This window comes from Oxyura jamaicensis, chromosome 4, assembly GCF_011077185.1.
Source record: "Oxyura jamaicensis isolate SHBP4307 breed ruddy duck chromosome 4, BPBGC_Ojam_1.0, whole genome shotgun sequence".
NCBI lineage: Eukaryota > Metazoa > Chordata > Aves > Anseriformes > Anatidae > Oxyura > Oxyura jamaicensis.
In genome coordinates, this window is record NC_048896.1 from 549938 (window position 1) to 573145 (window position 23208).

A 23208-nucleotide genomic window follows, 5' to 3' on the forward strand; every position below is an offset into this window, starting at 1 on the left:
TCGGCCCAGGGCCCCAGCTCGCTCTTGATGCAGGCGGCGGGGGCGTCGTAGGGCGGCCGCCCTCCTTCTTCGCCGACGAGGGGCAGCTGTACGGGCCGTGCGCCGAGCCGCCCGCCGGGCCCTTCGTCTGCGGCCGCGGGCCGCCCGCCGAGCCCGCCGACTTCCCCGCCGACGCCTGGTACCCGCTGGGGCGGCCGCCCTACGCCGCCCCCGCCGCCTGCATCAAGAGCGAGCTGGGGCCCTGGGCCGAGGGCTACGGCGGCTACGGCGACGCGCGGTGAGTACCGGCGGGCAGCTCCGCACCGCGCCCGCACCGCCCCGCAGCGCGCTCCCCGCGTCCCGTCCCCGCCGTGCCCGCGGCCGCCGCCGAGGAGCGGGGAGCGCGGCGCCGCCGTGCGCTGGGAGAGCCCCGGAGCGGCTCCTGCTTCTCCTCGAGCTGAGCGGGCGGTAGCAGTGGGCTGCAGAAATGCAGCATGCGCCCCGCAGCTCTGCGCCGGGCACGGGCAGAAGATGCGTTTTAGGTAGAGCAGCACGGAAAAGGAGGAGCTGGTTAGGCGATTGAGAAGGGCTCGTGGAGAAGTAGTTTTTCTTGGTGGATTAGCCTCAGAAATCAGATCAACGGTCTCTGTGAAATAGGTATGTGCAACCAGAAACAGTGGGCATACGTTGCCACCCTTCATTGCAGCAGAGCGTATTGCTTTTTGAGAGAATCACTGCAGCTGGCAGAAACCGGGAGTGAGAAAAGGACTGAGAAAGGATTTATTCTTGAATTTGAAAAAAGAAAACAAAACAAAAACCAGAAATGATGAGCTACCGGCTCAGATGTACCCCAGCCACAGGTGGTTGGTATGGCTTCAGTTTGGGTTTGCATCTTTGGAGTTTCATACTCACCTGCTCACTGTGTAGTGGGATCAAAGATTAAAATGGACAATTAGATTTTCCCTTTAAATTAGCGCTGGACAAACACATCACACTTGTGCTTCTGGGCTTGTTTTGCTGCTCCGCAATGCTCGTGTTTTTATTCGGACAGTGCAGTATTTATCAGCTACACAATAATGGGTATTTTGTGTAGAAGCGTCTCGGGAAAAAAATGGGATAAAAGAAAGGAAAGTTCAAAATGAGTCCAGCTGTGTATGTCATATCAGCGACAGGAGCTGTGTGTGCCCTGTGCATGTTGCTATTGGGTCTGGATAAATCTCTGCTCAAACCAGTGTAAAGTTAGCAGGGATGAGTAGAGTTGTAAAAGTTTTGCTATCCAAATACTGTCGATTGATGATGCAGGTTTTCGAGAGTAGCAGGCTGAGTCGGGGAGTTTTATTTGCCTGTGAAGCCCATACAGCAGAACTATGCATGGATAAGGAATATTGCATTAAGGAAAACAGGACTGGGCTTATGTGGTGCTCCACAGGCAGTCGTATAGGTTGGATCTGGACAGCAGGTACATTTTGCCAGGGTCTTGCTGTAGAGATAAGTGCAGTCTCCCTTATTCCTGTGGGAAATACCGTACCTGCCTCTTCCCAGCAGCGCAGCTCAGTTCTCTGCGTCTGTGTCCCCGTTTCCCCTGGAGCAGTCCTGCGAGGCTGGCAGGCCTGCCTGAACTCAGCAGGCTTCAGTAAAAATCAGTGGAGTACGAACTCGTATAAGAGTTTCTAAAACACCATTACCTTGTCCTTTGGACTCCATTGCTCATACAGCATTGCATGGCTGCTGCAAGCGAGAGAGTGACAGTGTTTATATTCCTCTTTGTGTTTGGCTGCAATTTTAAAATGTTATAAGGAAAGTGGCACACTTGTTTGTGGTCTGGCTAAAGCCGTACAGGTTACTCTCTGTCAGGTTTGCGTAGCATCCTAGCAAGATCTCCACCAACTTACAATGTGCTGCCTATCGATCGCTGTTCACTGTGCCTTTCAATTTTCTCTTGGATTTACAACAATAGTGGTGCAATGAGCAGTCTCTGCTGAAGCTCAAATGGCAGCAGTTTATTTACCAGTATCTCAGAGAGCAGCAACTGTAAAGAAAGAGGGTTGTGAGAGCTAAAACATTTTATAGCAAAGCTCCCTCATGGAAGGACAGTCAGCTGTGTCTCGTATAGCCCTTTTAGCTTCCAAAGCTGTGTTTGGTTACAGTCCTTCCCTGCTTGGCATTGCACAAAGAAGTTTTACCTCTTAGCTATATGGAATGGAGTCTCCTAGCATTTCTTTGGGAGTAGGTGGGGGGCACTTCTGTTGGACTCCCGACAGCTTTGCCAGCCTAAGGAGTTTTACCCTTTAGATTTCCACGTCTTCCCAATGCTGGCAGTGGCAGCTGCAGCCCAGTCTCCTCGGAAGACTTGCGAAGTCTGGATCGGGTATAGATAGTTCTGAAGTTAGACACCTTCCCCCGTATATGACACTAAAGCATGAACACGTTCTTTGTTTCTTAGCATATTTGGGGGCGGTTGTTTATATTTGCCCTTTATAAAAAGTACTAGGGATTTGGTTTGGGGAGTTTTAGCTCACAAGTTTGCCTTCAAAGCCTTGGGAGAGGACGGTTGGATTGCCCGAGCGACTGAGAGTGGAAAACAGCGTGCTGCTGTCGTGTTGGTCTGGGCTACAGCACACGCAGGCGGTAAAACAGGCGCTGTCAGGGGCCGATGGCTGCGCCGGTATTTCTCTGAAGCAGACAGGTCCAGTGTGACCAAGCTAAGATGCTCTCTTCCTGGGAGTCCTCATCACCATTTTATGGCATGGTCAATTGCCTGAGACCACAGGGCATGGTGGGGATACGGGACCGGGCTTGAGCAGCTGCTTCTGGGACTGGTCCTCAGCGTGGTATGGGCTTAGATGCATAATTGCTGCCTGCCCCCTTGGCTTGTGCGAGGGGAGGGATTTGCCTGTTTTTAGTGGCACTGAAACACTGCATAGGAAGCAAAGTAGGAATTAACACATCTTGATTTAATGTAAAGCTTTTTACACAATGTACTTGGTGGTGCCAGTGATGCTTATGTACCATGAACAAATTAATCCAAGCTTTTGTTCCACTGCGGCCTCGTAGCCGTTTGTCTTTGTGCTCTATTGCATAATCATTACCAGCAGTCTGTAAGGTGACTAAATAACCTGCTTTGAGAATGAGACATAAAATTGATATAATAAATTCAAGCTTACAGGGTCAAAGTGCTTTTAAGATTAAAACACAGAAGCAAGGAAGTGTTTTAGGCCTGTTTGGTTTAATCTAAAAAGAATACAAAGAGGGAGCTATTACTGTTGTAATGGAAACAAAGGTGATAAATGAATTTAGGGGGTGATTGGCTCAGAAAATCTAGCTGTCCGTGTAGTTTCCCATGCTTTCTAAACAGCATTTCCTATTGCTACTATCTGTTTTGTATCCATGTGTTTGTCAGTCACACCAGCTTGTAGATTCCATTCTCTGGTTCAGTTGTGATCAGCTTGGGCAAGTGCCCTGTGTTTATGCATCATCTGGCATAACGGCTAGGCGTTCTTTTTTGTGGCCAGCCATGTAATCGTGATACCGCTTACAGATAATACCTGTAAAAATGTCTCCCTGTTGAAGAAGGAGATAAGATTCTGATAACAAGATCAAGGGCAGCTTCTTAACCCCAGGAGATGAGCCCAGGCTGAGAGCCGTGCTCCTGCGCTGTGCCGCGCTGCTCGGCCGGCCGCCAGTAGCCTGCCCTGTCCCTGCCCGCCTGCCAGGCTTCGGCTGCAGACCCTCAGCTCTTTGCTGGCAGAATGCAAAAGCTTTCGCAGAAGTGGGATTCACCCTCCCTTCTCCTGTTGCTAATAGGACCTTTTTTGCTCAGGGCAATGGCAGTATTATGTAAATATTTCTTTTGAAGACAAGCTGTGCGTGGAAGAATGCTGTTTCTGAAGCCTCTCCCTCCGGCCAGCTTCGTAACATACAGACAGTCCACAGCTGCTGGTGCAGATCCCATGGACAGTGAACCTCAGGCAGCTGGGAAAATCACTGATGTGCTAAAGCTTTTAGATGGTTCCTGATAAAAGGAGAAGAAAAAGCATCAGAAAAATTCACCTTCCAGTTCTTGCTTTTTCTTCTTTGAAAGTACACATTGGGCACTCCTGTTAACAATTCCCTTGACTGGGTTCAGGTTCTTCTCCTGTGGTGCTGCTGAGGTCTTTGCCTCTTTCCATGAGAATTTGGGCATCGTGTTCTGACACCTTTGCTTAGGTATGAGGCACCGTCTCCAAACAGAGCACACTAGTGTTGTCTTCAGAGCACTCCATCTGCAACGTGAAATTCCCCTTTCTCAACTCTTTTGATTAGTAGGTAATAAGGTTGATGCCTTGTCAGATTTTCTTTTAGAAAAACAGATTTCATAATTTTCCTGATCACTTCCAAATTTTGAGCAAGCTGTGGGTTACAACTGGTTACGCACTTAATTCTCAGCACATTCATCCATGTTCTCGTGTCATGTACCAGGACAGTTTGCATCGCTGTTAGCTTTGTCATCAGGATTGACTTAGCATTAAATTAGTGCTAAGTGCCTTACGTTGCAGCAAGGATCACAACAAATTTACAGGAGGAGAAAACATTCCTAGGACACAACTGAGAAGCATCTTAAATTCTTGTAAGTTCTTGCCAAGCTATCTTGAGTAATTGCTAAGGCAGAAGGGAGGAAAGGATCACGAGGAGTTTCCTTGTCCCATCTCAAGAAGTATCATAACTGAGAAAGTCTGTAATTTGCTTTGAGACTGATAATTCTTGAGAGATTTTGTTGCATTCGTTGCTTTTTACCCTTAAGAAGCTCGACCCCACTGCAGAAGGACAGTTTGGGAGATGGAGGCTCTTTCCGAGGGGGTTCACATTCGCTCCCGGTGACCTCCTGGGGTGAATTCCACCCAAACCCAGGCCTTCTTTGGCGCTGAGTGCTTGGCCAGGGTGGTGGCACTGCCTGCCCAGGCCTGCAGCTCTCAGATGGGACTCCCTGCCTTCAGCAGCCACGGGATCAGGCCGCTGTTTTGGAGCCTGAGTATCTGCAGGTTTTATAACTGCGCTGAGCTCTGGTGCAGCCAAGTTTTCTCTGGAGTTGCCAAACCAGTGTTCCACTTTCCCGTGCAAAATAGAGCCACATGAAGCCTGGCTGAGTCACTGGTAGTTTCTGGAGCAGGGGCAGGGCTGCTAACTCCGATGTGCCATTGGCACTGGATTTCAAAGCTTCGTAAACAGAAAGCAGGACAAACATGGGTAGACCCAGTCTGAAGCTCAGGAGGGGTTGGAGCTGAGCTTCCCACAGGTTACAGCATTAAGAGGCTGCTTTCATAAGCTCCCTACTGACAGACCTGCGATGGCTATTTTAAGCACAGAATAAAATGCCAGTAGTTCACAAACAGCCAAGTGCTGTTTCTTGCTTAGAGAACTAGGGACTCATTTGAATGTGAACTGGCGTTTTACCAGGTTATAACAAGACACTCATCTGTCATGACCTGAGTTAGGGTTGTGAAGTAAGTGATATATTGAGGCAGGGTAACTGGAGTAGCTGCAATGTGAAGCACTCTTCTCAAGTTGTATTCTCCCAGAACAACAGTAGGTGCAATGAACTCATCAGGGGGAGAGCTGAGGAGCTGAGCAGCATCTGTTGGGTCACCCGGTACTGGTAGCAAATCTACTGCAGCTCCGTTTTCTTACTCCCAAGAGCTGCTATTTGAAGAATTATAATGTGTAGCCAAAGCTCATTTGTTTTGTTCCATGCTTAGCTGGTTTATTTGTTTTCATTCCGTTTTGATGGTGTTGATTTATTTCATCTTTTCCATGAATTAGTTTTAATTTCACTTGATAAATGAGATTATTCTTTTTCACATCTAGTTAGCTAGACTCAACCTGCAGTGAGAGTCTTTCTGTTTCCTGTTGAAGATGCCCAGAACCTCCCAGAAAACACTCAGACTGGACAGATCGCAGTCCTTGTGTTAATGCACAGACTGAGCCCATGGAAAGAAAAAGGCATTGGTACTTTCCATCCTCATCGAGGTTTGCACTTGAAGCTGCAGAGGCCTGGGTGCAGTGCTGGAGCTGATGACGGTTCTGTCCTAGGAGCTGACACTGCTCTTTACTTTGCTATTAAATTGGCACTTGACGTCTGTGGCAGAGCATGAAGGAAAATAAACTGTTTCCAGTGTTCTTTGTTATCCAGTTTGCTTCTCCCACTCAATTTGTTTTGGTTCTGTTTTTTTTTTTCTTAGTATTTCCATTCTTTATACCAAGTTTCATAATGTAGTCTCCCTCTTTCTCTCCCCCCCACTTCCACCCGTCCCTACCCTCCCTCTTTCCCTCTTGTTCACGCACCCACTCGCCAGCTCTTCCCCTGTCCCTTCGCCATGGGATCACCTGGGGAGCAAGGCACGGTGTGCAGGCACATGTGGTGTGTTTGTGTGGGACCTGCTGGTCTGTTCCTGGAATACAAAGCATCTATTTGCTTTTTCATCCACTCACTGCAAAAATGTTCAAGGGCAGACTTCCCTCCATTCTCTCTGTGCTTTCCCTCCTCTGTGCTTTCCTATCCTCTTCTCCCCATCTCTTGCATTTTTGAGCTCTTACATCCTCTGGAAATTGGTTCCAAAGTCTCATTCTTGATATGTACTGTGATTATTTTTTTCCAGTTTGTCTTAAGTGCATAATACAATGAAAGGACAAGTTCTACATAGCAGTTGGCATAGAGTACAGTGGCTGAAGAATTTAGAAAAATTGACCAAAGAAATAATACATAAAAAGGTGTAAGAGCATTAATGGGTTTTAGTTACAAAGGCATTTTGTATACTCCGTCCTGTATTTACCAAGAATTTTAGCACAGGAAGCAGTAAATGATTTGCCAATGACAGCTGTTCTACTTGTACAGCTTTTATATTTTTCTTCTTTACAGTATTCGCTGGTATTTCTTTGTTACACAGATGCTGTGTAACAGATGCTAGCTGTGCTTTGCATTACTGTGTATAGCTAGTCTATAGTATAAACCATTGGTTTTCCTGTTACAGGAACTTCATTACAGCCAAAGAGGGCTAGTTAAACATTGGTAGAGCCTTTGTGCTTTCTGCTGAGACTTAAAGGGCAATGTATTTCAAAATACTGATTATGAATGAGAGATGTTTAGTAGCACTTTAGGAGCCTGTGCCTTTGCGTGCTGCCATATCTGAAAGCCAACCCCCTGGAGAGTGGCTGCATGTCTGCACACACATTTCATTCTCATGTAGCAGGGGCGGGGATCAGCCCCAGCGGAGCTGGTTCGAGGGCTGCGCTGAGCAAACAGCAGGGTTTTCTCGCCAATGACGGTGTCGGCAGCATGGTCGTGTTCAGCATCGCCTGAGACGGAGAGTGGCCATGTGTCACCACGCTGCTGGAAGGGCAGCCAGCGTTGCAGAATGGGAGGTGGCAGCGTGGCCCCGGAGCAGCTGCCGCACCCGGGCTGCCCAAGCCGCCAGTGGCCCAGCTGCCGGGACGTCCTCGGGATGTGGCACGGAGCCGGCAATTCCTGGAAGTCTCTGCCTCCAGCCCGGACTGATGGGTATGGGACAGTCCTTGCAAGAAGGAAAACAAAAACACTGTATCAAAGCGCTGAATGCCATCTGCCGCCCCAGATATCCCCTCCAGAAGATGCACGACTCCCGTCTCCTCCCTTCCCGATGACCCTCCAAGGCCGTGCCTCATTTCAGGCAGGAAAAAACACTTTGCCCTATGTCCGTGTCAGGGTGGCACCTTTGAATCATGTGCTGTTAGGTGAATGAAAAATAAGACATGCGGTATTTTGAGAGCAAATACCAGATAGTTAAAGAAAAAAAAAAAAACATAGTGGAAATGGGGGATGATGAAAATTTGGAGTCGATGTTCGGTGGGAACGGATGAGTCTCAGTGTGTGCTCTTGAACTGGAAGGAAAATGGGAAATGTTGCCATTTCGTCAGCAATAAATCAAAAAATATCCTAAATTATTGAATTTTTTTGTGGCCATATGGGAACAGTTTGTTTTGGTATGATGAGAGCAGCTTTATTTCACAGAGTTAAAAATAATTTGTAATACAGAGTGGCAATTCTGTGGTTTGTATTTTTCTATCATTCATATTGTCATTACTGATTATGATTCTAATTTTATTAACTGGTGATTTTCAAATGTTTGTGCTAATTTGCCACTTCTGTACTGGCCATTGTTACTCTGATTTGCTTTCAGTTTGTACGTGGTGTGCTCGCTGGTGGCTGTCGGCTGCGCTGCCATAGGAGGCTGTTCATTCAAATGGATACTTTCCTCTTGGGTTTGTAGCTGCAAAGCTGAATATAAAAGCAGTAACCTTATTATTTTATCATCCTGGGATGATAACATTTAAAATTTAATCAAATGGGCATTTATCGAAAGAAAACTGTTCTGTGGGAAACTTTCCACTACTTCTAGTAAGAGCCACTTGTTTCTCTGAGCTGCTGGGGGAGATCCCCAGGGCCCATGCAGTGGCCGTATGGCTGACGGCTGAATGCAGGAAATAGGTAGAAAAACGGAGTTCCCCCTTGCCCAGATGTTCAGCTTCATGCCCACGAGGGGGCTGTGAGCCCGACCACGCGGCCGGGCTGACCTGGGCGTGCAGCCGGGGGTGCCCCGCACCGGGGGCGGTTTGGGAACACGGATCGGTGTGGTTGTGCCAGGCTGGCAGGCGTGCCACGTGGCAGCCAGCAGCCGCTGCCCCTCCTTCACACAGTTCCTCCAAACCCTCCTGTGTCCACAAAGGCATCTTGCCGCGCGAGCTGGTAGCCTAATAAGCCCTGTAGCCTGCCCAGGGACGTTGGTGTTTTAAAGGAAGATTTTAGTGTTTGGGGTGTTGAGTGACGATCTAGGTTCCTTGAGAACTATGCCCATTTTTCTGTGTCCCCCCTGCATTGCCCTGTTATGCTTTTGAGGTTTTCGCAGTCCTGAACACATTTTGTGAATGGAAAAAAAACACAGCACAGCATCATAAGCCAGAAGGCAATGCCAAGCAAGAAACATCAGATAAACCCAGCTGCATGAAAGGCTTATGAGACATAGGCTTTTCCTCCTTTTGTTCAGTTATTTTTTTTTCAATTTAAAGTGAACTTTCTTTTTCTGGAAAAAAACCATGTAGGCAGTTGTAGAATTCCAGCTCTCTGCCACAGCACAGGTGTAGCAGGAGCAGCATCTTCACCACTTGGGTGTCAGCTCCGTTTTGGGGGGCACCACCTCTCTGAGACAATGGGACAGAGAAGAAACTTCAGGCAGCATCGCCCATTGCTCCTCAGCTTTTCTGAGGTTTTCTCTTGGCATTGCTGCTGGCCTGAAGAATGTTGTCTGCAGAGAGGACTTCTGCACCAGAAACCCGCACAAAGCAAACACAGCAGAGTCATCCCAGACAGAGCAACCAGCCGGTGTCAGCTGGGAGGAGGCCCCTTTTTTCTGGTGGCTGGGTGCCATGTCCAGTTGGTGACATGGTGTGACGCAGAAGGCATGGGCACCTTCCCTTGTTATCATTAGGTGAAATGCAAACACTAGCCAGAAGTGATCTCCTCTCACCTTGGATGAACCCGTTTGTACACACCATTTCCATAGGCACTCAGCAAGGGCAAAGTTTTCTCTATGAGTATCAGATCCGTTCCAGCACTTTCTTTTCCCCAGGAGAGCTGGGAAGCAGTGTGCACGAGAGGCCGATGTCCTCTCTCCCATTTCAGTTGGAGCAGCTGTGCCTGGGAAGCAATTGAGAAGCAGGGATGGACAGGTTGTCTCTTAATACCTGGCCAGTGCAGGCATTCCATCCTGTCTCTGCCTCCGTTTTTCCGTGCTTTGACACTTACTGGACTGCAAACCAAACCGTGGTGTTTTGACTTCTTGTTGCTACCAGGGGTCAAGAGGAACCTCCAGCGCGCAGCCGGCTGCAGTGTGCTCAGCCTAGCAATGCGGCGGCACGGCGCTGGTAGCAGATGGCTGGCGCCGTCTGTCCTGAGCCTGCTTCAGCCGGGTCATATCCTGCTCCCTGCAGAGCTGGCACAGATGCCAGGAGGGGATGCCTGGAGGGTCCTGCCTTGCCACTTCACAGCATCACAGGCTTAGAGGGATCCAGTAACCTGTGCAGAGTCCTTCCTCACAGTGGTGACAAGTGGGGGTGCACAGGACCACTGTGTCATTAGTGCTCTCTGGAGCAGTTTTGGGGAAGGGGAAGACTCCAGCTGTGGGGGTGTCGCGTGCCAGTGACGGGTGGCATGCAGTGGGCACCACGGGGTGGCCCTGCTGGCTGCTGCCTCTGCTGTCCTGCATCTGCCCGCGGAGCCACAGCGTGCCACAGGTGGGGACACTGCAAAACCTCCACCCTGTTCCCTTTTCCTCTCACCCTCAGCTTCTGCGAGTGGACCAGCCAGGCCAGGGGGCTGATTCCTCGGTCCCTACTGGCACTCGGTGGGGTCTGGTTGCTGAATGCAGGGTGCCACGGCCGTGCCTTGCTGCAGCGAGCCCCATGGTGCATGTGCGCTGTCACCGCTGCTCTTGTGCAGCTCCCCGATGGCTGCGGTGCCCCCAGCTCACGCCCGGGGTGTGCGTGGGGCTGGAGGTGCCACAGCGCATCCCTCATCATCTGTCAGTACACGTGGATGGGTCCTCACTGAAGCTCGTTTCCTCTGGCTAACAGCTTAAATTAATTGGTACAAAGTGTAATTGGGGACTTGACTTTGTGAACAGTAGGAGGACATTAGGAAGTTTTATCTGATGTACAAAAGCACATTCATGTCCTGGTAGGTCCCTGGTAGTTCAGATCTTTTGCAGAGAGAGTAATGCTGGGTTAGATAATGTTCAGCTGAATGAAATATGATGATCAGCTGATTTATTTTTGAGAGTGAGAAACAAATCATAAACTTAACACCCTGAGGGGTGACACCAATGCTCTTTCAGTGGCCCCATCGCTCAGAGTTTTGAGGTATCATCTAGGTAAGAAGTGGGGCAGAAGCCTCGGTTTGGAAATCCAGAGACCCGCTTCACAGGCTGCAATTTCAGAGTAGTGGGGCTTCCTTTATGAAGGGCTTTGGGACCTGGGGGCAGCGAATTCTGTCCAGCTGTTAATGTATTTGCTTAAAAAAGCTGAAGTGTATGAAAGTAGTTGTATTATGAGCTTCAGGTTTGTGCTGTGCAGCAGAAAGTGCACATTTTTCTTGGAGAAAAAAGAGCTCCTGGAAGAAGTTGACACATCCCTGCATGGCTGATTGCGCTGCTGTCAGCAGCGGAGTCCCGCTGATGAGTGAGGCCGGAGCCTCATCTGTTACTGCTCCTGTGTGGTGACACCAAAGGATCACTGTGATTTCCTGCGGCCCAGGGGAAATCGAACAAAGAGCAGAGGCTGGGCAGGGAGGGGCTTTTCGCAGGCGTGGGACTTACAGAGCACAGGTGCGGGGCCGTACTGATGCAGGTGAAGAAGATGAAGAGATGACAATCACTTATTGTCACTCAGGTGAGGCTCGGCATTTTAAGATACTGTTAATTGCAAAAGGGCCATGAGAAATCTGTGCTGGAGAAGGAGGTGAGATGAACCTCAGCTCGTCTGTCCCCTGTGGGGCTGGCAGTGTGGGCAGGGGGCTGGGGGGGGCAAGGGGGCCGTGCTCTGCACTGCGTTGAGCTGGGGCTCCAGGGCAGCAGCCTTCGGTCAGCCCTCGGGTCCCCAGGAGCATCCAGGCTGGTGCTGGGGACCTGCAAAGGGCCACTGCCAGCGATCCGTAGGTTTCAGTATGCTGTATGTGGGGACCCAAAGGGAAATAAATGATTGTAAAGTGCGATTTTATCCTTTTATCATCCTCTGGCGGGGGCAGGAGTTGTAGTGCCTGTCAGTCTGTGTCATTGCGTTGCACTGCATGCTGGCACTGCCAGAGGCTTTCTCAAGTGTCTCTATAAGACAGTTAGACACACAGTCTGTTCTGCTGCTGAGGCACAGAGGCAATTACTCTCAGCCTAGCAGAGTTCATTAAGAGCAGGAAGTCTGCCGCAGCACTAAGGTGGAGGTAGTCTGGTCGGTGGGTGCAGCCCGGCGGGACCCCTGCGGCGGGCACCCCTGGGCCAGCCTGCGAGGGGCGCATGGAGCCTGCTGCCCCCCAGGAATAATGAAACACCTTCGTTAGCGAGCGGCAGGTGAGAAACGCCTCCCAGGACAGAGCCAAGCAGCTCTGCCCGTGGGGTGATGCGATTCAGTGGATGCATCTGCAGGAATGAACAGTCCTGCTGTTCGGTTTGAGTGACCCCACCACTTTGGGGTTTTAACTCAGAAGGGCTGTTGGCCTTGGTATCGATAGTCACAGCACACCGTCTGGGCCAGAATGGCCTTTACTTTTTAACAATAACAGTGCTATGAGTAAGCTCATTAAAATAAAAGAAACTGACCCAGTTGTCATGGCAAAGACTTCTGACGGAGGTTCCTCATACATATCCCGCTCGCTGTACCCACTGCTGGCTCGTCCATTGCCCCTGGTGTGGCTGCGCCCGCTCCGCTCCTCGCCCGCTGCAGCCTCCCCCCTCCCGGACTCAGGGTGTGGGGCAAAGAGGAGGAGAAAATCCCGCGAGGAGAGCCCCCGAGCTCCGCGAGCTTCCTCCTCGGAGCTGCCTTCCTGGCCTGCATGAGGCGTGTGCGGCAGGCAGCGCTGGCAGCTTTTGCAGTGTCTCTTCGTGTTTCATCCTGCTTTAAAAATAATGAACGCCACCCAGGTTCCTCTTCACAAGAATTTATAAGCGAAGTTCAATATACATTCTAACAGTAATAAAGATACTACCAGTATTTTTGTGCTACTTTGTGCTCCTAAGGCACTTTTCTTCCAAAGCACTTGTGAGCTGTGATTCGTTTAGCTTCCAGGCAACCATGAAAAATAGGCATTATTCCTCCTCGATCAACAGGGTGGGAGAGGAGATTTTTAGTGAGCAGGTGGCTTTGGCAAAAATCCCCCACGGGGTATGAACGCCTGCCTGCCCTGGCACTGCCAGATCTGGGTTCCTGGGGCTGGGGGGGGATCTGGGTTTGTTTTTCCAGGCCTGTTGTTGAGGAAACTGCCCTGCAGAGATGTACTTGTGGACTGGACTTTAGGCCCTGTAAATAGTGCCATTTACTTTAGCAGGCTGAGTGCTGTCCTCGGGAGGATCTGACCCCGTCCAGCTCCTGGCGCTGGGACAGCCTGTGCCAGGCAAGGGGGTTGCGGGCGGCAGCGTCTTGCCTGGGGACAGCCCCGCGGCCGCGCTCCAGGCCAGGGCGTGCTTGGCTCCCGCCTCTGCCTTTTTTTTTTTTTTCTTTTTTTTTTTTTCCCTGTTTCATGCAATTTGAGCAGAAGCCAGAAAGAGCAAGGTCACCCATGCTCCTCTGTGGCTTGGAACTGCTGAGCTCTCCATCTGGGAGGGCTTTTTAAATGCTGAGAACAAAGTCAGATGCTGACACATCCGAAGAAGCAGTGTAGACGGGACACAGACCACATATTATGTGGTTTAACAGTAGTAGAAATCAGCTTAAAAATAAAGCCCAGCTCTACAGGTATTTATAGCTAATGCCCTTTCCATGGGCAGCAGGCACTCATCCCACTGGGACGGCAGTTGGATGCTGCCTCGCTCCGGGCGGCTCGGGTGGCCACGTGGGTGAGCTGCGCTGCTCTGAGCAGGTCTCGGGGGATTTTCTGTGCTGCAGAAAGCAGCGCACAGATACAAGATACCAACAGATACAGGTCCCCAGTCTGTGCTGCCAGACCGCAGTCCCCCTGCTTTTCCTGGAATAAGCGCCATCAGGAAGAATCCCTCGAAATGCTGGTGGGGAGCCTGCACTGCAGCTTTCCCAAAATGCATTTTACAGATGCACTGGAGCACGTTCAGCTCGTGGGACAAGGAAGGCCGACATGGTGCTTCACTCTCTCTTCCCCCTGGCGTTCTCTGATGCCTGGGAAGGCCTCAGAGGGTGGCTTCTTGTTGTCATCTTTCCAAATGTGATACTTCACTTGTTTTCTGGTGTTTTCTCACTGACTCTTCAGCACTTTCACTGGGGTTACATATTTTAGCTGCATTAGCTTCTTTGCTAGTTAGAAATGGCAGAAAAAATGCTCTGACCTTGGCTCATGTGCTGAGAACAGAGCACAGGAACAAGTTTTTGTATCAGTAATTTCCCAGCGAAGGTTCTTTCCTCCTCCCCCTCCCCGGGTATCTGGGACGTGCAGCATCAGGGTTTGCACATTTCTGACATGCTGCTGGAGAGGATTTGGACAGACTTTCTGCAGCTCCTCTTCCCTTTTTAGAAAGAGAGAAAAGGAGAAAAGTAATTTGTCTGCCAATCAGGTTAATTGCTTTCGGCTGGGCAGCAGCTAGGTGCACTAACTGGAAAATTTCCCCATGCAGGTGTTTTTCAGATGATCCACATTTTTTCTTGGGTTGACCATGTATGTGTGTGTGTGCACTTGTGGGCATGGGTCTCGTTATACCCGTGGACACAAATCACGCTTTTTGTGTGTGCACTGTCTTCTGGTATTAGCAGCGTTACATCCACGGCCCCGGTGCCTGCAGCAGTCCATCCATGGGGTTGTGGAGTTGGGACTTGTGCATTTGAAGTCCATCCGTGGGATTTGGGTTGTGGAGGTGCAAAACCTGCACTTGTCCCTGCCCAGACACAAAGGCAAGAAGTGATCCGCCAGATCCCCCGCAGCCGCTTCCCCTTGTGCCTGGATGTGCTGCTCTCAGGGCCGCTGCGGGCGGCGCTTGGCCTGCTCGGGTCAGGAGCCCAAGGATGCGGGTACCGCGGGTGCTGCATCCCCGAGCTGGGCTGGGTGTGTGCTTTGTCCATCTGCGCTCCTGCCCTTCAGAAAATGTGAGGCAATCCCAGGGAGCTCAGCCCTTTCAGCTTGGTTTGCTGTTTTCAAGTTTCTTGCTTTGCTGCTGCTTTTGTGTGTGCCCTGTGGCCGGGAAGCCTTTCTCCGAGGATGCCATCTTCCAAAGAGAACTGCTGCTTCCTCAGCTGCTCTGGAGTCCGCAGCAGGATCTTGCAGTCACCTGGAAAAGCACAGTCAGGCTCAGCTTTTCCTCTCCTTGTGGAGCAGCCCACGGCAGCTCCCCGCCGCGGCCTGGCAGCCTCGGTGCCCCTCGTGGCCAGGAGAGGCCCCGGGCGCTGCGGGCAGGTGGGCACAGGGACGGGGAGAGGAGGGCGATCTCGCTGCCGGCCTGACAGAGAATCGAGAGAGCACTCTCAGGGCTGGGCAGCCTAAATTACACCAGGAATCTGTGTTTTGGTTTGCAGGCAGGCTTAGAAGAAAATGACTCCTGGCTGCTCCTGTTGTCCACCTGCCTGGGAGAGTGCCGCAGAGGCGAAGCAGGTAGCGTGCTCTGCTTGTGCCTGGTGGCTCAGGAGCTCGCTGCCCTACCGCACGCTCAGCGTGTGTGCTGTGGGGTGGCTTTACCTCCCACTCAGCCTGGTGTTGCTTGGAGCAGCTCCCATGGGATCCGTGGGTTTCTCCTGGGGCAGCGTTGCCAAGCCGCTGCCCTGTGCATTTTCCAAGAAATGCCTTCAGCCCCCGGAGGCAGCGGGTCCAGCGTTCTGTGGCTCACACCACGAACCGAAACGTGCTGGCATCACGCCGAGGCTTCCCAGGTCCTGCTGGTGCTGGTGCAGCCTGACGGTGAGCGAGCAGTCAGGGTGAGCTTGAGTGCTGTGCACGTTCAGCCCCCGGGCTCGACCCCTCCGAGGTGCGAAGCCCTGGCAGGGAGCCTGCCGTTGTTAGCAGCTGCGTGCCGCAGGCAGGCACGGCCCGTCGGGCAGCCCGGAGCGCAGGCAAGGCTACAGAGCACAAAGATGTGGCTAGAAGTGAGCCACTGGCTGCGGACTGCTGAGGGATCTGCCTCTACATAGCTGTGCTGGTGGCTGAGATCAGGGCTGAGAGTGCCAGGAAGACCATAGATATGTGAAACCTTCGTTATAATTTGCATGTTTACTCTCTGAGATGACTCAGAGCATGGTCTGCTTGGAGCACATGGGGAGATCGTATTGTTGCATAAGCTGAGAAGGCTTCTCTAGAAAACAAGTGCTTTGCCAGTAGAGTGAAAGAGAAATTCTGCAGATACAGTTCATACCTCATTCCAGACAAAATAAGCTAAACCCTTTCTATGCCCTGGCAGCTGTATCTGTGCAAAGGTTTGGTCTTGGCATAAACATGCCTAAAAATAAGACGATCGTGCCAGTGAGCTGCACCACGGCTGATGTTCCCACCGCAGAGCAGGGGGCTGCAGGCAGGACAGCCCCCTCCTGCGCGTGGCTGCGGGGCGAGTGCCACCCCCAGGGACCCCCGTGGGGCTCCCGCTGCCCGCATCTGACCTCGAGGGGCAATGCTGCGGGGCCAGGGCCAGGCAGTGGGTTGTGCTGTTTCTTCTCCCCTTCCTGTCCCCAAGGCTGCCGTGCTCTCCTGGGGGAGGAGGAGGGTGCTGTCACCTCAGGGAGCACGGGTGCGAGCGGCAGCCCTCGGAGGGGCAGTCATGCTGCCCTGCTGCTTTGTTGTCCATGCTAGCAGGTCCTACTCGCCTGGTGTGCATGCCGGGTCAGCTGCCTCGGCTTTAAATGCTATTTGTGATCTGTTTTTTCCATGCTGGATTCCTCCATCATCTGCCATCTGCCCATTTTCAACTCACGCTTCATCCAACAGAGAAATAAAAATGCAGAATTTGTGGCACTGGTTTCCTTAGCAATAATTTCTCTGTCAAATGAAGTGGGGAAAATACTGTGTGTTTTCAATACCCGAGCCTGGAAGTGAATCCTGACGTCCCTCAGCAGCCAGGCTCGGAGCCTTCCTGCGGTGGGAGTTGTACTCATTGTCCGAGGTCCGAATGTGCTGTGGGGGGCTCAGCTCTGCAGCCCCTGCGTGCATGGAGCCATTCTGCAGGGTGGTAACCAGGGAGTGGGATTATCCATACAGATTTCCACCAGTTCCCACAGGAAGAGTGGCAGATACCGTCTCCAGCTGCAGAGCTGATAGAGCAGTTTATCTTCCTTAAGCTGCGGGGTAAGAGGAATGCTGTTAAGCCCATGCTGCAAGTGGGGCAAGGTGTGGAGCCTTATTCCTACTTTCTCATTACAAAAGAATGTGGAAGGAAACCTATGTTTACTAGAATCTATTCAACTCACAGAAGGTCAGTAAAATACAATGGTAGGTGGTGCACAGCTGTTGCTAAAGTTGCCGGACAAGGCCAGATTCCCAGGAGAAGACAGCATTAGGTGTTCAATGCATGTAGTTGTGTGGTCACAGAAAATCCAATTTATTCAGCCAAGTCAGTTTGAAGGCTGGGCATTCAAAGCTGAGACCTACCCCGAGCTGAACAAGATGGAAAACCCAGGAGGCTTTCTTCCAACCTGAGTAAAGAATGAAGCATGAAACAGTGCTATGTTTTGGCTGTTAAATCTTGGAGAGCCTTAGAAAAAGACGAGTCAGTGCAGTTCACAATTTACAAATAAGTCTTACTTGGCTTCAGCAGTCAGCTAATTTGAAATACAGTCTGTTCTGACAAATTTAGTTCTGACTTACTGGAGGAACAATTTAAAATCTTGACATTTCTTTTAATTTTATAGACACATTTGAATGCAACTTGACACATATCACAATTAAAACATTTACCCAGATGTAATAAATAAGAAATGTGCCATACACCATTTTCCGAGTTACAGAATGGGAAATCAAAAGTCGAGTCATTGCTTCAAATTATATATATATATTTGCTAAACAGGAGGTGGCTCTTTTTAAAGAAAACAGCTGCCATATCCTCTGTGGAGACATCGGTACGGCTCTGTTTAAAGAGAACGCATTCAACACATTGCAAAATGAAAATATGAACGTAGGGAACATGCTGAATGCATTCCTAGGGAAAATCATTCCAAAAGATTAAAGTCAGGTATTTAAGCAGAGGGCTCCTTGTTGCATTTGAAGTTCTGTGTAACCCCGATTCAAGCCAGTCCAGCTCGGTTCTCTTTCCACGGCACCTTACTGGCTTTTCCCGTTGGTCCGAGGCCTTGGCAGGAGCACGGAGCGAGCCCCGCTCCTGTGCCTGCCCCCCTGCAGAGCGCGGACACGCTCCCACCACCCCACCGCCCAGATAAGGCCGGGGGGGCCTCGCTTGGACCATGCTTGGTGGGTTGGCGGCCACCCCTCGGGCACTGGGCAGCCTGGGCTGTGCCGTGCGTGGGCTGCATGCGGCCGTGGGCACGCTGCGCTCCCCTGGGTGCAGCCAGGAGGCGAGGAGGAGAGCTCCCCCCTGCCCGGGGGCGCCCAGGCTGCTGCTGCTGTGCTTCTTTCTACAGCTGGCCTGGGCAGCGGGGCGCACCGCGCTCCTGCACGGTGGGAGAGGCGTCAGCAGGCTGGAGAGGGGCACTCTCCTTGCCCGAGCACAAAGGTGAGCAGGGTGCCTTGCCAGCGCTGCTGAGTGCCGTATCACGTCTCTGTCAAGCAGGTGCTGTTTTCAGTTTGAGACATGATAGGCCTTTGTGGATTGGCCGTGGGATTTGTGGAGATACCTTGGGGATGTCAATCGGCCTCACTGCTCCTAAGACGTCGGCTGCGTCTGCTCGCGCTCCCTTGCTGGCTGGCTGCTTTGCCGCCCTGGAGGCCCTGCCCGGTGCTGGCTCTGCGTGCTGGGTGCTCGGCAGGCTGCTGCGAGCTCCTCTCCAGAGCAGCTCGTGCTGCGGGAACTCATCCGGGAGATATTTTTGGTGCGGCAGCATGGCTTGTGCTCAGTTACAGCAAAGAGGGGAGATCCCTGCCAGTCACAGCATAGCGGGGTTCTGCTGGACAGGACACCGCAGGGAAACCAGAAGTGCACAGAAGTGTGAGCACCCGGGGCTTGGCGCTTCTTGCCCTGCAGCTGGCAAATGTGCACGCCTCGCGCCGCCGCCTGCCCTCCTGCTCAGCGGCCGGGGCGCGTGCTCCCTGGCTCTGCTGGGGCTGGGGGTGCTCTGCCAAACACATCCCTTCTGCTGCGCTGCTGGCCGCTCTGCCACCCCGTCACCGCAACACGCAGCGTGCTTCTCGCTGCACCTTGCGTTTGTATTAATCTGTGAGATGAATACATTAATCCCACCAGGAATGCACATCACCTGCCGCTGCATTTGATAAATTCACTGGACCTCAGTGTTGCAGCGGGAAGGCTTAATGTTCTCCTAGAAAAGCTGAGTGTTAGTCCGTGGTGCTACGAGCCCGCAGTGCCTTGCCAAGCAAAATAACAGTCAGGATGCTTCCTAGGGGATGTTCAAGGCAGTACTCCCTGTGGCAAGAGGGCAGTGTCTCTCTGAGGATGAAACATATGGATGGCACTATCTCGGTATTTGTGATTTTCTGTATTGCTGCATTTTCTTTTTGTTGGCAGAGGAGATGGATTTGATAACTGAAGATTACAGTGTGGGTTCAACTACCTTTAAATTATTATGCAGGACAGACAGTTTCCTTGGGAAATAAGTAGGGCGCTCTGTGCACCAAAGAAACCAAGGTCTTGTCCTTGGAGATTCCAGGTGACTCTGTAGTCACCAGGATGGTAAGATTTACGGCTCTGATGACCTCAGGTGCTAGTCAGGGCTGAAGCCTGCTCGCATTGCTCCTTTTTCGCTTTTTGTCCCCTTTGTGTTAGTAGTCAGGTGAGTTCTCATCTTTAACTTTGCAATAGGTTTATGCCTGTCTGTTTTGGTAGATCCCTCCTCTGCCTGGCGAAATCAAGTGTTTCATCTTCTCCTTCTATGAGCTGGTTTATTTAACCTGCTCCCTGAGCTCAGTGGATAGAGATGGGGCTACGAAGCAGAAGTGTTGCTCTCAGTGCTATGCCCAAAACGCAGATGGCTGCCACCCGTGCGATACGAAGGTTGCAGAGGGATTTCGCCCAGGCTTTGTACTTCAGGTAGAGTGTACCTGCCTCATTTCACCTTTTTAACATCATTTTCCATTTTCTGCTTCATTCTGAGGGATGCCCGAAAGGTGAGAGCTAATGGTTGTAGCTAAGGTCAGGAGCTTCCCCAGTTGTCTGGGCTATAGAGTGAACCCTGTCCGTTCCCATCAGTAGGTGTGGGATGGTTCGGTTGGTCTGGGTGGCTTTTTGGTGTGCCAGCGCAAAGGCAGTCCCACACAGCAAATGGCAGGTGCTTTCTGTGCAAATGAAAACAACGAAAAAGAGCCGTGGGCTTGCCTGGGCCTTATTCCAGTAGGGGCAGGGTTTCAGAGGCAGATAGAACCCAACGTGTGAACAATAAACAGTCCAAATCAGTAAATAAGGCATGTGAAGTTAAAAAAATAATCATGGTTTAAGAGATTTGTGAATGGATTTGTGCAGCTGGCCTTTTCAAAGTTATTTTTCCCATCCGAGCTGGGAAGCAGCCTCAACCAAGCTGCCTGCGTACCGCCATCTCCGCCACCCCACGCGGTGCTGCGACGAGCAGTTGCTCGCAGGATCTTCTCCTGGAGGTGTGCTGGTTCTGCCTGCCCTCTCCCTGCCAGGGGTGTTTGGGAAACCCATTGTCATCTGCTAATGCTTATTTAAATCAAAATGAAGATCAAGTTCCCATGTGTGTTTACCCGGACGTGTCCTGTTGTTCGTGCTGTGCACTATGCTCTGCTGTCTCAGAGATGCTATCTTGCCTCTCCGCCTCCAGTAGTTATACATGAAAACAAGGCACGGTCAGTTTAGAAACGTATTCAAGGCTATTTAGAAAAAGGGAAATAAATTCAGTGTACAAGGCTGCATGTTTTTAGATTAAACTGCTCACAGCATTTTAAAAGATGGGATGCTTTAAACTTTCTAGGCAGGCCTTGTTACCAGAATCAGCACAGCTTGGTGGCGATGCATTAAAGATTCAGTGCAGCTCTGGCTGGAGCCAGCAGCAGTGAGAGGGGAATGTGCAAAGTGACATAAGGCTCATGCCTGAAATGTACAATTGTGCTCTTAGCTAAACGCTGTTCTTGCACACAGATGTGATTCATAGATCTTTGTCCAGGCATGAGCTGCGTAACTCCATTGACAGGAAGCCAGTTATTTTAAATATTTTGTTTGAAAATATCATGTACAGAGATACCATTTTAAAAGCAGCATTTACTGCTGATAACATCACCATATGTCAGACATGACATTAGTTGAAATGGCTGGGAAAAATTCTGAGTCCTACAAGTCTGTGTGCAAATGCACCTTCAGTTCACAGCTTGGTGTCCTCATGAGCGTTTTTGCCAGACTGATTTTTAGGTATAGCACTGTAAAGGTGCAGAGCCACCAGCTGCTCTCCCCAGAGGCAGGGTGCGTGGCCTGAAGAGCGTTCTGCTTGAGGGATTCGCTGCAGAAGGATGCTTGTGGTGCTTGGCTGGGGTGCACGGCAGCAGCCGGGACTGGGCAGGCGAGACCTGATTAGGGGTTTTGCACTGCCAGCCCAGCTGGGTCCCACTGCTAGCAAATCCAGCACCTCATGCTTTAGTAGACTTGTTTCTGCACAGTGCAGTTAAATCCCGGAACAAGTCCCAAGCCTACTGTTGCAAACAGTTAAAACTGTGCTGTTCAAGGAACGAGCTGATGCAATGATGAGATTTTGCCAACCGTCAAAGCACAGCCATGTGAAAAACAATGCCGTAACTCATCATTTCAGTCTGGTGGGTAGTTCAGCTGCAACTGTGAGAGCAATTTTAGCATGGGAAGTTTAGTCAAATGTAAGAGTGAGGTGGGTGGAAATTGTGTTTATTCAGTTATGTCAGACTGAAGGAAAACGGAGGGAGTATAACCAATATGCATGGTGTTACATTAGCACGGTGAATTGCTTAACTAATTAATCTTATCATAGCAGGTAGGAATGGACTGCAGAAGCCATCCCAATAAAGGAGCAATCACGCTTCTTCTGGGCTGTCCCAAGAGTCCGAAGCTCTGGGCACTGGGAGGAAAGGGCAGCTCTCCCTCGGTTCCTGCTGGGTTGAACGTGCCTTGTATGGCTGAGATGGAGACTTTACTGGGGAGTTATGAGAAGTGGCTGACTTCTGTCTTATCCACAACTGCCCTTGGTTTCCTGGGTGTGTTGTGAAATTGAGGCTGTTTGGTGAAATTAACTATTGACAAGCAAATGCTTGCCTTGCAGAGTTATAATTGCTGTTCTACAGAAATATTTGCATGTGGTTTGAGCTCAACAGACCCTGTTCATTTCCTTAAAAAACCCTCCTGACTGACATGACAGTAAAATTCTCCCTGTAACAGTAAGAAAGATAGCGAGGTTGTTTTGATTCTCCTCTGAAAAATGCTGGGTTCCTCTGTGAGCAGCTCTGACCTTGGCCTTCAAGTGGTGAACGGGGCTGGAATCTCAGCCCGACGTCACTGCTGCAAGTTGTGTCTGCGTGCATGCTGCTATCTCCCTTCTTTGGGTTTCTGAGGCAGCGTGACACTTGCCATATATCGCGCAAACCACATTTGTGCGTTTTAGAGCCCTCCACCACGCTCTCAGCACTTACTCTCATCAGACCTCAGTATTTCTGCAGCTCTGTGGGGTGGGTGAACTCCAGCAGGCGCTGGCAGGGAGCGCTCCGTGCTGAGCCTCACCCGGCGAGCGCCCAGCCTCGCAGCCCTTCCTCTGGCGTGCTCCCAGCTGCAGGCCCTGCTGGCGGCTCGGCACCCTGCTCGAGGAAAGGTGCAGGGACTCTGCCCATAAATCCTCCACTGCGGCCATCGTGCTGGCTCAGTACGGTGTCACTACAGACGTATTTTGGGCACTCCCTTAAAAGGTCTCTTGGAAACTGATTGGAAAATAGATCGTTAAAGGTGCCGTTGTCACGGCTCCGCCTCTCTTACCCACCTTTTATCCTATGTTTTCCTTATTATTTTCTCACCAAAGATGAAAAAGAAAAGGCAAAATGGCATCTTTTTAAAACCCAGAACATTCCCAGGCAGATCCTTTCCAGCCAGCGGGCAGTGACCGCTCACCACACGGCGCAGGAGCGTGTTAGGGGTTGCAGGCTCCTGCAGGCTCCAGGCTCGCAGTTCAGCTCTGTTGTCTTCTCCGAAGAGCAGCTGTTGCAACATCAATCTTCAGACATGATGGGCACTGGAGGCTAGATGCTTCTCTGGTGTAAATCCCCTGAAGGCAGCAGCGTTATGCTGGGGATGAGCTTGTCTCACAGCCAGGATCAACCTTTAATGTATGCCAGTCCCCTCTAATTTCCATCTCTAAGAGGGCAAGTCAGAGTGTGACCAGCTGAGCACGGCAGGACACAAGTGCTCGCACAGAAAGCCGAGTGCCTGT

The 23208-nt window shown here is 51.0% G+C and overlaps 1 protein-coding gene across 1 annotated transcript in view; it reads left to right on the forward strand.

Moving 5' to 3' along the window:
• Window positions 1-23208, forward strand: part of AR (androgen receptor) — a 58775-nt gene that overhangs the window by 1981 nt on the left and 33586 nt on the right. Inside the window, exon 2 of the mRNA XM_035324166.1 lies at window positions 10-277. Coding sequence (XP_035180057.1) covers window positions 10-277 — 268 coding nt within the window. The remainder of the gene's footprint in view (window positions 1-9; window positions 278-23208) is intronic.